At 36.6% G+C, this 14,636-nt stretch overlaps 1 protein-coding gene across 4 annotated transcripts in view; it reads right to left on the minus strand.

Moving 5' to 3' along the window:
* The window catches only part of PDE7A (phosphodiesterase 7A), a 113,138-nt gene that overhangs the window by 58,450 nt on the left and 40,052 nt on the right, over positions 1-14,636 (minus strand). Inside the window, exon 1 of one of the 4 annotated variants that reach the window (XM_046642235.1) lies at positions 2,318-2,490. The exons of the other annotated variants lie outside the window; for them this stretch is intronic. Within the exon in view, the coding sequence (XP_046498191.1) occupies positions 2,318-2,377 (60 nt within the window). The 5' untranslated portion in view covers positions 2,378-2,490. Of the gene's footprint in view, positions 1-2,317; positions 2,491-14,636 lie in introns of those variants that run through there. 4 annotated transcript variants of the gene reach the window in all.

The following is a 14,636-nucleotide window of genomic DNA, read 5'->3' on the forward strand; positions in this document are numbered from 1 at the left end:
TTTTGGGAAAATAGACTATAAACTATGAACTGTAATGATAAACACTTGATTTTTTTATTTCCGTGTTAGAATTACGTTATTTTAAAAAATAATTATCTGTGGTTTATATGCCAACACCGCAGCATAGACTTAGCATGGACATCTCTTAACATATTTTTAAAAGATTATCATTTAAAAAGCCATATATTAGTAAAATTCTATTTTTAATAGAAATAATAAAACAAATTTAATCAAAACCTTGCATCACGCTGTCAGTCATAAAACACTCTGAGCTATGTTCCACATTCCCACCTCACCTCACCAGTGAATGGAAATAACTGAGAAGCTTCCACTCGTGACTTTTCTAATTTAGCCATCCTGGAAACAGCTTGTAAAGCAAACTAGCATAGGTCAAAACATGGGCGAGGCTGGGCTAACCAGAAACTGACAGCCGCAGCACAAACAAGTTGAACTGTAAGGTTCCAAAGGACCCAGTGCCACACTCACAGGAGTTGTGAGTGCCCTGGTAAGACACTCACTCACCCTGAATCAGGGTGAATCATTCTTCCACAAAAGCTTTGACTTACAAGGCAAATGACAAAGGGCGTCAAAGCTGTTCCCAATATCACACAAATAATACATAACTTTTACACACAGACATGTCTTAAAACTGAGCAAAGATATTTTAAGTGCCGTTGTTTAAGTTTTCCTCTAAAATGATCCATTGTGCAAAAGCATGTGTATTTCCCTTACATGGTAAAAGTAATAAGATATTAACTAATAGTCGCTGAGCTCCTACTCTATGCCAGGAAATGCTCCAGGTGCTTTCATACAAAGTCGCACTTAATCCGCACAAGACCTCTAACAAGGTAGGTTTTACTGGCCCCATTTTGTGAATCAGTAAGCTGATGGTCCAAGGACTTAAACACAGTAGCACTAAATAAATTTTTTGGTAACATTACCGAAAAATAGTAACATACTACAAAAGATGAAGCCCAAAGTTCTGAAAGCAGTTTTCTCTGACGCAGCAAAGTGAGCTTTTTCAGAGTATATTCATCTCACACATGCTGGGAAAGTATGCTTGCCTGCGTGCCTATTCACATGCTGCACTGAGCCACTGACAGTAGTACCCTTCCCATCCTTCCTCCCTAGGCAAACAGTATAATTTTGTTTAAAATCACCAGCTTAAAATATTAGCATTCTTCTTGTTTAAAAACAATTTAAATTTTTTGGTGGAAAAAAAATCTCTGAAAACAACCAAAATTCAACTACTCCATTATTAATGTTAACTTGACCTTCATTCAATAACTTGGCAAGCTAATCCTTTAAAAACAGTAAGTTAATAGCTGTCAGTGCAACAAAATTAATTCTTAACTTATAAAACATAAAAGTTTTTAAAATTTGAGTACATTGTTTTTCTTTAAGAAAATTCTTCAATCATATTCACTAAGAAACAGGACCACCTCAAGTAAGAGACAATTATGCTTAAATGCAAAAAAAATAATCAGGGATTAATATCTTGCTTGAAAAAGAAATTTAACTTTATAAAAGCTTTGTGTTGCTTAGCAAATAGTGATGACCTTATAAATTTTAAATTAATACTCTTCCATTTCTTAATACAGGAACAAAAAAGCTGCATGGTGGATGAAAGATATAATCATTTTTATACAAGCATAGAATAATAATTTCAAATAGTATAATCTTAAATATTTCCTACTTTAGCTTAAGACTCTCGTCCAGATGGCAAATGGCTAGCGTTTACCAAGCATTTCACAACCTGATGTTTAGAATTTAACTTCGAAAACAACAGCTATATAATAATCGTACATTTTTCCATATCTTATAAGTAAGGCATACATTTTAGCAGCAGCAAGACCTTAAAAGAGAACATGATAGAAAATGGTATTTAGTTTTTAAAAAGTTTATAGTTGTTTAGAATTCCTCAATAATTATACTTTAAATATATAGTGAATTCTTTATCTCCAAAAGAGAACGCTTAAAACATGTATACTAAAGTCTAAATTATTTAATAATTTTATAACTTAAAAGTGAAATTCTTTAATCATAAAAACTTTCTGAAGGGAATGATACTGAGGAAAGCTACTTTGATACCAGGGAATGATACCATAAAAAGCCCCTAAGGAGGAACAAGGTGGGAGAAGAAGAAAAAATATATGCAGTAATTTTTAGCTTTTCGGCTGACAGGTAAAACTCGTACCTTTTAATCAGAGAAATAAAAACTGAAGCAAAAGAAGAAGAAATTCAACTAGCAATTTCATTCTACCAAATACAAAAACTAATGACTAATGTCACAATCCTAAAAATAAAGATGGCCTACCTTAGAGGTGAGCCACTTGATAAGAACCAAGGCTAGGCACCAGATCAATGTAATTCCCATTGGATCAATCGAAAGCCCGCTGCATAATCTCCCTCCTCTCCCAGCGAGCAATGAGCATGGAAGACTTGCTAGGCGTTTGAAAACAACCAGCTGTCCCGAGGCAGAAGAGAGGGGACACTGACTGCCTTGAACCTCAAGCAGCTGCCTTCAAACAACAATCACCTGACTGCTCTGAGAATGCGCTGCCAGCCAGCCTTCTTACCCAGCGCGGGCTTTCTGCCACAGCCAGGGTTGGGTAGAACAGCGTAAACAATGTGGAAAGAGGAAAGGAAAAATACCTTAGTGAGGGCTAACCTGACAGTCTCCCAAACCGTACATGAAGGAGGTCTCAGGCTAGCCCCAAACACTTCTGCAATCTTAATACTAACAGAGTGCTTTGAAACAACTTTCAAAAAATATTTGGCAGTACTAACAATTTCTTTAACATAGACCAGCTTTACAGGTGTAAAGTCTTGGTGTTCAAAAATATTAATGCATTTTATCCTATCTTTTCAACTTTTAACAGTGAATTTCTTCAACTTTTTATTTCCATTAGAGTTAGGGTAACTTTATGAACGTTAGAGGCTTTCATAAATATTGTCTGTGCCATTTAAAATTATAATTCACTCATTTTGGATTTATTGACAAAGGCCAGTCTAAAGCACATTTTCAAGCAATTAAAAGCATATTATTTCCAAGCCCTAACTGCAATCTAGCTTATATTACAATATTTTTGGTACATGTCTCATTCTTCTCTTGGCTCTCTAATAGCAAAGCGGGCCTAGGTTCATCCATCTTCGTCATCTCTCACAGCAGCCAGCAGGCTGCAGGGAGTATTAAAGCCTTTCATGAAACTTGTATTCAAGTATTCAGCAAATATTTATGAAGCTGCTACTTTGTACCAGGCCCTGGGCTAGATGCCAGGGGCATAATCACTGCATAAAACCAGACATGGCTCCTGCCCTTGTGAAGCTTACCGTTTAGTCAGAGTCTACACAAAACAAAGTCTGCAAATAAATACAAAATTGCGACTGTAAGAAGTACAATGAAGCTGAGATAGGACCTGCCAACAAAGCCTAGTTCTGACCTCATTAAGAGGTGAAGGACTTCTTCCCAGAGTCCCTGAAATGTCCTGCAACTGAAATGAAGGGGCAAGAACACAAAGAGGACAGGAAAAACGATCTGCAAGTAGGGTAAGTAGAAGCAATGGGAAGACCAGGGGAGCCTAGAAGGCAGAAATGGGAGAGCCAGAGCGGAGGGCCTGTGAAGGTGTTTCATCTTCATCCTAAAAGCTAATGCCAACCTGAAGAAGTTTAACTTTAGCTGTGACAGCACTGTGTCATGCACTGCAGCTCATGAGTGGACAAAGTCATCTGCATGTCAACGGTACACAAATGATGGTTCTAAAATATTTGAAAACAGACCAAATAGTTCAAATACTAATGCTATTTTCATTGTCCAATCTTCAGTACAAACAGCTTATTTAAAAGAAAAGTTAATTCTAGACCTGTCAAAATAAAGCATAAATTAAATTCACAGGTCTAAATCAAAATTTTCCCAAACTGAAGCCATTCATAACACATGGCCATAAATTTCTCTCTACACTTTCTACATTATATACATCCCTTCTTACGACTGAACTAACAAACTGTAATGCTAATCTTCACACAAATCGAGATAACTTTTTAATTTCGTCATGAAACCACGTGTGACACGAGGTCGTCAGCGTCTTCGATTACTCTCTGCATTCCAGAAAGGTTCCAGTAACCAAACTCAAAGGATGCCCGGGATTAGGACAGAGCAGCAGAATGTATATTAGCCCAGTTCTCAGGAGAAATGCTGGTGGTCATCGGTAAGGGGCTGTGTGGCCTGGACTAGTGGCTAAAACGAGGTCATTATCTGCTGCTCTGGCCTGGCTTGCACACTCCAAATCAGCCCATTACCACAATTCTTAGCCCAGGAATACTTCAGTTCCCTTCCAATCAGCTGCTTAAAAGCCAAGTTTCGAGAAGCAAATACCAATGATCTTATTTTTGGTACTTAAATATTTTTATAAATGTCTTTTTGGTTAATGGTGAGCTCAAGAATCTGCACTTTCTTTTAGCCTAAAAGAGAAGAATTGAACAGTAGAAGATGGGGAAAAAAATCAGAATTGAGACAGACAGAAAAAAAGACAGTAAGAAAGGCAGTCCCCAAAGTTCTCTCATTTAAATGAATTTCTGTTAAGATTATTTCCACCATCTCAAAACTCCACTGTGTTTGGAGTCAAGACACTGGGTTTATTTCCCAGCCTTACTGCCAACAGCTGAGTGCTGCCAGACAAGTCACCACCTCTCTGGGCCTTATTTTCCTCCCCTTCACAGGAATTAAATAACATCTATAAAAGAATACCTAGCTTGTTCATAGTAGGCTCTCAATAAATTTTATTTACGAAATCAGAATATTTAAGACTTAAGAATGATAATGATCTAACCACCCTGGTGCTGCTTCAACTCCGAGCTTCACCGAAATTGCAACAGCCCATGAAGGGAACCTGCGCTGCGCCTGCCCAGTGCCCCGAGAGACCTCTTCTGAGCCTGGAGGGCTGTGGTCGTGGCTGTCATTTCTAACACTAGTGAACAGGTTGGCTCCCTAAAATGGTTCCCCCAGCATCCTCTTCTTAAATTTCAACTGTATGTCTGGCACTGAAATAGAGACAATCAAGACACAGCCCTCCCAGATGAGAAAATTTCCTATTTGAATATAAATAGCTATTGAGTTTACATCTAAAATCATAGATCCTTCCTTGCTAATAACAGATTTACATCACTCAAATCTTACAAAAATCTCAGGGAATATATTTTTCTTAAAACAGTATACAATTTTCTTAATGGCATGAACTTAATGGCTTTATAACTTTTTCTTATTTTGAGATATGAAATATTTACTACTAATTTATCTTGATAAGTTACAAGGCCTCTCTTAATAATAAAGAATTTCAGGGGCCAGCCCCATGGTGCAGTGCTTGAGTTTGGCACGCTCCACTTCAGCGGCTCGAGTTTGTGGGTTTGGATCCCAGGCACAGACCTACATCGCTCGTCAGCCATGCTGTGGAGGCAACCCACATATAAAGTGGAGGAAGACTGGCACAGATGTTAGATCAGGGCTAATCTTCCTCAAGTAAAAAAAAAAAAAAAAAAAAAGAGGAAGGCTGGAAACAGATGTTAGCTCAGGGCTGATATTTCTCAGCAAAAACAAAAATTCAGTAAGATTAAAAAAAATCCAACAGCTGTGATCAAATTAATATGAACACTTCTTTATAATATATATTTATTTCTTAGAAAATTCTCCTAAAAATCAGTCTTTCCAGATCAAATCATGTAATTTATTATTCCACAAAGAAATAGTTGCCTCTTGTACACTCATGTATTCTTTCACATTAACATTTCCTACCTGTCTCCAAGCCTTAGTAAAACATGGCAGGGTAACAAAAAAAATCACTTGATTATACGAGAAAACTTTAAAAAAAATAACTTGATACAATAAAAAGAAAGTATAAAACTTCTTACCTTTCTGGGGCTTATAAAACTAATATCTTAATTAAAGTATTAAAGGCAGATCTCACTATTTTAGGAGTGTGATCAATAGAAAGAAAAGATATGACTTTGATCATTGTGTCTCAGAGCAGCAATCCAAGTGCAAATTTTATCCCTAGGGCTCTCTGCCACCCACAGGACACCTGTCAATCTTGGCAATAGCCTTTAGCTATCCATATAGAGACTCAGCATGTCCCTCTCTTGACCAAATTAGACTAACCTCATCTGCATTGACATCAGTGTCTATAATTTTGGAATCTCGTTGACAGAAATAGCCTATCCCAGAGTTCTTTACACAAATTTAGTGTCTGTAGAAAAGTATAACCAAATTTGTAATAGAAAAATGTGAATACTGCAGTCAAAACCCCCCAAATGTGCTTTTATCATTTTGAATTCTAGTCAATTTTATTAACAAATAATAAATTAGGGTGTGCTTTTTCTTTCTTTTCCTAAAATATTGTCATATCAGGACTTACTATTTTTCAAATGGTATGAATTTCAAGAGCTATGAACCTGACAAAACAAGGAAGTTTTGATAACTAACAAAAATTATTTTAAAACTGTGGTAACATGACATTTTACCAGTTAATTAAGACCTTTGTGCCACACTGACAGAGCTCTGAAGTAAGTTTTCTGTTATATAGTATGCCCGTACATGACGGCAACAGACTTGTGACTAGTCACGGTATGAAGGAGGCAATAAAAACATCATGAGCAACGTGAGTCCCACACTACAGGCAGGTAGACCCTGGCTGACTGAACCAAACTACCCAGATACCCAGAGATTAATACTTGATATTAAACTAGTGGAAGATTTTTAGAGGTAACTAACAGAACGCTGCATTTGACCTTGTCTCGTTCCACAGTTTATTTATTGGGGTGCAGATCAGACAAATGCATATCAAATCTGCATATAAAACACAAACAGGAAAACAGCATGCTTAATAACAAAATAACTTAAATAAAGAATAAAGCCCACAGTTCTATATAAAATAAACGGCATGTGTGTAGAACAATGAAAATGGGTTTACAAAGTTTCCTTTAAAAAAAAGAGAAAAGGCCAGAATGTTTAAACTCTAAGTTAATAAGAGACAATAAGAAAAGGCAATTTTAGGAGGCACTGATAATATCCAGATAAGGATCCTTCACTATTCTTAATACAGGCCACATTTATAAGACCAAGCTCAGTTTTGAATATTACACTGGAAGATGCATACATACATGACATTTTTAAATGCAGATATGGATAATACATAAAGAACAGTTTTACAAACTGAGATACTTCAAGCAAAGAAATAAAAAGAAGGACAGAATGTGTTAAACTGCTGTAAGATGAAATAACCAAAGGGGTTTGGCTCTATTCTGTGAAATGACAGAAGGTGGAAGTAGGACCAATGGGCAGAAGTTTATGAAAAATAGAATTTGACTCAATATTACTGTCTAAGAACTTTCTACAATTAGAGCCATGCAAATTGAAAGGAACTGCCTCAAATTCGCCTCTGTCAAGGAGGTCGTGGGGCTGGCTAGAACAACCGACCTTTGAGGTCTCTGCCAATTCTAAGATTCCACAATACTATAATTGACTCAATTTCATAATCAAAGAAGGCTTTCGAAGAAAGCTACTGTTATTAAAGGCTTCTCAACGGGAAATGCATCCACCACCACACCCCACACTCCTAGCCATCCTGCCTTCCTCAAGGCTATTAGAACAACTAGTGGTTACTGGCATTTATCTTAAAAGATACTTTTTTAATGAGAACTATTTGTAGGTCAGGAAAAAAACTTCACTTCTAAAAACAACATTATGAACAAACCACTACTTGTGAGTAAACATATATCAAAATATTTATAACATAGATACCAAAGAAGAAAAATACTAATCTCTCCAGAGATTGGACAAATCTAAAAAGAAAACTTCAAAATAAGGATGGTAACTGTCAATAATTGCTCCCCTCTCCAAATCAATCACAGTAGAAGCACCAAGAATTTCTGAAGTGTACTTGAGGCACAGTGAAGTGAACAGCACTATTTCATATTCACATATAGTATTGCAAAGGAGAGAGAAAGACAGAAAGAGATTTTGAGATTTCCACCGTGTCAGGCATGAGGGATATAATACAACTGAGCCACAGCCCTCGCCCTCACATAGCTCAGACTGTCGTGGCGGCTACAGTCAATCACAATCACAAGAAATTACAATACAAACAAATGTTAAGATGCTCTGAGTACCAAGTATGACACCTAGCCCAGGAATGGGTAGTATCAGGAAGACTACTGGGAAAAACGGACATGTAATTTGTCTCTTAAAAGATGCATAAGAGTTTGTCACACAAAAGGTAGAGAAGAGAGTTCCAGGCAAAAAAGCAGTATGTGCAAATAGCAGAGGGAAGCAAAATCAAGGCCAACTAAAAATATAAACAAGGTTCAATAAATGACAGGGTAACTAGTACTGGACTAGTCCTCCCACCATGAATAACTAGACAGCAAGGCTTTTTATATCAAACATATGAGACATTGTTTTCAAATGTCAGACAATAAGTAGTACAGGACTTTGACTCCTGAGAGAAGAGAAAACAAAAAACAAGGTGAGCCCTATGGTTGCCCAGGTTTCTTCTTGAAGGCAATTACCAAACCCAGAAGCAGAGCACAGCAGTCTCACAAAGCTAAGGACACAGAGACTGGAGTTCAGGGAGGCTGAGGCACTTGGAATTTGCAGGGCTGAGTATCAGAGAAAGAGCTGTAAACATAACAGCTCCAAAAGTCCAAAAGTGGGTGCCCTTGAGTCTCTAGCTGACACTAAGCCAGGCATACGTAGGATGAGATTCCATGAAGCTGGGAAAAGAACAATTACCAGGGAAAGAACAACTACAGTGGAGTTGGGAGACATCTGAGTCAGAAGCAACCACAGCAAAGAGCTCTCACAGAACACCTGAGACATTCCATGGAAACCCCAGAAATGCCATACTTTAGGAAAAGGGCAAAAGTAGCCCATCTATGCAGAAAGTTCTACGGGACAGCACTGTCTGGACCCACACTAAGAAAGCTTATAATGAGCTTAAAAGAATCAGGCTGATCTATAACTAAATTGCTTGCCAGATCAAAACTCAACACTCTTTTAAGTATGACAAATCAAAAACTACAAATTAGAAGAATAAACAAGAAAATGTGACCCCAAACCAGGTGGGAAAAATGGTAAATAAAAACAAACCCAGAAGTGATCAAGACAATGGAATCAGGAGATAAGGACTTTTAAATGTTATTGTAAAGATTTAGAGGAAACTATGCATACTATGAAAAAAAGAAATTGAAACTTTTTTTTAAAAAATGGATCACTTATAGCTGAAAAATACAATATGTAAAATGAAAATGTCACAGTTGGGCTTAACAGCAAACTAAACATTGTAGAAGAAGAAATCAAGAGAAACTGCCTAAACCATTTTCCAAATTTGATGCTAACTATCAATAGATATGTCAAAGAAACTCAATGAACCCCCAAAGAGGAGAAACACAAAGAAAACCACACCAAAATACATCACAAAAAAACTGCCGAAAACCATCTAATACCAATATCAGACACAGAGATTACAAGAAAAGGAAACCATAGACCAAATCCCTCATACACAGACATAATTTTTTAAAGAAAATATTAGTAAATCAACTCCAAAAAATCTAAAAAGGAAAAACATCATGACTAAGTAGAGATTATCCTAAGAATCCAAAATTGGTTTAATGTTCAAAAAAATAAATGTAATTCAACATATTAATAGACTAAGAAGAAAAAAATCATATAATCATTTCAATTAATATGAAAAAGCATTTAACATAATTCAATACCCATTTGTGATAAACAGTCTTACTAAACTAGGAATAGAAGGAACTTTCTCAGCTGATAAAAGACATCTATGAAAAATCTACAGTCATTATCATACTTAATAAAAAACTCAATGCTTTTGCCCTAAGTTCATGAACAAGACAAGGATATCCGGTTTACCATTTCAACATGGTATTTAAAATCAGAGCTAATGCATAAAGGCAAGAAAAAGAAGCATAAGGCATACAAATTAGAAAGGAAAAAGAAAAACTGTCTTTATCTGCAGATAATATGATTGTCTATGTAGAAAATCCTAAAGACTTTACAAAAGAACTAACAGAACCAATAGAATTTAGCAAGGTCACAGAACAAAAAGTCAATGTACAAAAATCAACTGTATTTCTACATACCAGTAAAAAAATGATTGGAAAATAAAATTTAAAAACACTATTTTCAGTAGGATCCACAAACATGAAATACTTAGGGACAAATCTTATCAAATATGTGCAAGATCTGTACAATGTATAATAATACATTTTTGAGACAAATTAAAGACCTAAATAAATGGAGAAATTCCACGTTGTTATGGGATTGAATTATGTTCCACAAAAGATATATCAAGGGGCTGGCCCAGTGGCGCAGCAGTTAAGTTCACATGTTCTGCTTCAGCTGCCCAAGGTTTGCCAGTTCAGATCCTGGGTGAGGACATGGCACCGTTTGTCAAGCCATGCTGTGGTAGGCATCCCACATATAAAGTAGAGGAAGATGGGCATGGATGTTAGCTCAGGGTCAGTCTTCCTCAGCAAAAAAAGAGGATTGGCAGCAGATGTTAGCTCAGAGCTAATCTTCCTTAAAAAAAAAAAAAAGATGTCGAAGTCCTAACCCCCAACACCTGTGAATGTGACCTTATTTGGAAATAGGTTCTTGGTACATGTAATCAAGTTAAGGTGAGGGCCTACCGAGTTAGAATGGGCTCTAAATCCACTATAAGTTGTGTTCTTATAAGAAAAGGGAAAGTTAGACACAGACACACAACCACACGGGGAAGAAGGCCATGTGAAGATGGAGGCAGAGAGCAGAGTGATGCAGCTACAACCCAAGGATGTCCAGCAACCACCAGAAGCTGGAACAGACAAGGAAGGATTCCTCTCCTAGAGCCTTTAGAGGACACGGCCCTTCCAGAGAACATGAACCTTAATTTCTGACTTCTGGCCTCAGAACTGTGAGAGAACAAATTTCTGTTGCTTTAAGTCACCCAGTTTGTGACAGTTTGTTTTGGCAGCCCTGGAAATTTAATGCACATGTTTATGGATTGGAAGGCTTAATGTTGTTGTCAATTTTCCCCAAATTAATCTACAAACTCAATGCAATCCCAATTAAAATTACAGCATATTTTGTAGAAATTGACAGGTTAATCCTAGAATTTATATGGAAACATGAAAGACCTAGAATACACAAAATTTTGAGGGGGAGGGGAAACAACAAGATTGGAGGACTTAGACTGCCTGATTCTAAGCCTTACCATGAAGCCCCAGTACTCCAGACAGCGGCATTTACGCCACGGCAGACAGAGATCCACAGAATTGAAGAGAGAGCTCAGAAACAGACCCACGCTTACACAGTCAATTAATGTCTGATGAAGGCGCCGAAGTAATTCAAGGGAAAGTGCAGTCTTTTCAACAATGGTACTGGAAAAACTATGTAAACATTAAAAAAATGAACTTCAACATGCAATTGTACCTCTACAAAAAATTAACATAGATCATAAACCTGAACATAAAGGCCAAAATAATAAAATTTCTAAGTATGAGAATATATTCATTATCTTGGGTTAAGATTTCTAGATACAAAAACACTTATCATAAAAGAAAAAAATATGTTAATTGGACTTGATTACAATTAAAAATTTCTGCTCTTTGAAAGACAGTGTTAAGTTATGAAAAAGCAAATCACAGATTCTAAGAAAATATTTGCAATACATAAATCTGACAAAGGACTTGTATCCAGAATATATTATACATATATTAAAAATTCATAAATTGAGAAAAAGACCAAAAAATTCAAATAGAAATATAGGCTAGGGGCCAGTCCAGTGGTGCAGCAGTTGCGTTTGCGCACTCCACTTCGGCAGCCTGGCGTTTGCCTGTTCAGGTCCCAGGCACAGATCCACACCCCACTTATCAAGCCATGGTATGGCAGGCATCCCACATATAAAATAGAGGAAGATGGGCATAGATGTCAGCTCAGGGCCAGTCTTCCTCAGCAAAAAGAGGAGGATTGGCAGCAGATATTAGCTCAAGGTTAATCTTCCTCACATACACACACAAAAATACACTAAATATTTGAACAGACAAGTCATAATAGAAGACATACAAATAGCTAATACACACATGAAAAGATGCTCAACACATTTAATCATCAGAGAAATGAAAATTAAAACCACAAAAAGATACTGCTACATACCCATGAGAATGGCTAAAATTAAAAAGACTGACAATATCTAGTGTTGACAAGGATGAAGAATAATTAGAACTAACTTTCTACAAAAGAAACGTCCAAAAAATGACCTAAACATGAATATTTGTAGCAGCTTTATAACAGTCAAGCTGGTAACAACACAAGTATCCATCAATTTGTAAATGGGTAAATAAACTGTGGTATATCCATACAATGGAATACTACTCATCAATAAAATGAAACAAACTACTGATACATGCAAAGAAATGGATAAATCTCAGAAAACACTGCTAAGTGAAAAAAATCAGGAAAAACAGTATTTTCTGTATGATTCTATTTACATGAGGTTCTAGAATGGGCAAAACTAATCAATAGCGGTTGTCTGGGCCAGGGGCTAGGGGCAACTGACTACAAAAGGGCCCAAGGGAACTTTTTGGGATGACTGAAGAGTACAGTATCTTGATCGGGGTACTAGTTGCATGGCTGTACATCTCTTAAAACTTATCAAACTGTATATAAATTACACCTCAGTAAAGCTGAATTTCAAAAACAGGAGCAAAATCTATCCCCTCCCACCCACAAAGGAAATTTAATACAGTTAGAGTGTAAAGCAAAGTTGGGAGTGGTGAGGGGGTTGAGACTAGAGAAGTAATAACGACTTTGTCAACAATACTAAGGAGTCTGAATTCGATACAAGGGAAAAGGAAAGCACTAAGAGGTTTTATTTACGAGAGTGATGCATAAATTATGTTTTGGAAAAAATACTTTGGGTCCCAGTGTGTGAAATGGATTAACATAGTGGAAGACTTCGGTCTTCAAGAGATCTGTAAGAAGGCTACTGTCTCAATCCAGCAACTGCTCAACAAATCTCAAACTGAACTTCCTTTTAGGGCTTCAACTTTCTTCCAGACTTAGGCTAGAGAAAGAACTTTTGGTCCAGCTCCTCCCCCTAGTCCAGGCTCATGTAGTTCCCTTTTAAGACAAAAGCAAGATACAGCAAATAATATTAAAAACTCTTCCTCCAGTTCTGTAACAGATACTGATTTGAAAGAGGAAGCCAAGAATAAATTGCAGCTAACCAAGACAAAACCCATTTCCTATTACTATTATTATTTACTAGGTGATATAGATGCATCTGTTTAGTAGAGTCTCTGAGATCACATCCAACAGTGGACTAGGGTAGAGAATGGACCCTACCACTGAAAACAAATGAAGATGCTGGAAGATAAAGTACCTACTGAAATGAATCTGTGAGGTGGTAAGAAAATACAGAATACTCAGGCAAAAACTAAGTAAAGGCAGGAAGGCATAAAGATAAGCAGAGTTCTGGAACTGGCTCTCACTGCAAGGTCAAAGCAAAGTGGATGAACCTGAGCTCCGGGTTTTCCACAACCTCACGGGGATACGGAACAACCAAAGACCAAAGCGCAGGCCGGCCACAGTGCAGAGCACCTCCCAGTAACTAACACTAATGTGATACAATGAGCAATAATAACTACATTCTATGCTTATTTAAAAAAATAGCTTGAATCAACTAGTGCAATTTGACAACCATTAGCTAGGAGAATATGATACAAATTTATGCAGGCTGGCAAAAAGATTGTCATCTTTTGGATTTGCTACCATTTTGATGAAGTTAACTGCAAAGGCAATTAAGACTAATGCTACCTTAAGGAGCTCTAACTAGAACAATGTATAAAAAGCAGTTTAGTAAGGTTCAGAAAAAAACTATTTTCTCTTAACACCATTTGTTTACACTTAATAAAATGAAGAGAACACGAAAGCTTCTGTACTTAGCATATATAATTATAATGCTAATTATAATGCTTTGTTTAAAATAGAATAGACAAAGAATTAAAAAGGCAAAAATAACTCTTAATTTGCATTGAAGTACATGGTACTTCTTGTTCAAAAGAAATGCATTTATAATCAACACTACAAAAAAATGTGAAACAATTTATATTATCCAACGTCAACAAAAGTAAACAAATATTTTCTTCATAGAGACAAAAAGTAGAATAGAGGTTACCAGAAGCTGGAGAAAGAAGGGACTAGCAAGTTATTGTTTAATGGGTACACAGTTTCTATGTCACATGATGAAAAAGTTCAGGAAACGGACAGTGATGATGGTTGCACAACATTGTGAATGTACTTAATGCCACTGAATTGTGTATTTAAAAATGGTTACAATAGTAAATTTTATGTTAGGTGTATTTTAGTACAATAAAAAAATACTGTTATTTAATTTTCCTTAAAGTTCAGAATTCTTCTAAGTCTGAAATTCATGCAAATACCCTCTTAAAAGTGACTAAGCACTGGGGAGCATAGGCTTTGGGTCAAGTGATCATAGATTCAAATCTGAGGTCTACTCTTCCTAACCTGATAAAAGTTACATTCTAGAAGCCTCAGTTTCCTCCACCTGGAAAATGGGAAAGTA

The sequence above is a fragment of the Equus quagga genome, chromosome 16, assembly GCF_021613505.1.
Source record: "Equus quagga isolate Etosha38 chromosome 16, UCLA_HA_Equagga_1.0, whole genome shotgun sequence".
NCBI classification, from domain to species: domain Eukaryota; kingdom Metazoa; phylum Chordata; class Mammalia; order Perissodactyla; family Equidae; genus Equus; species Equus quagga.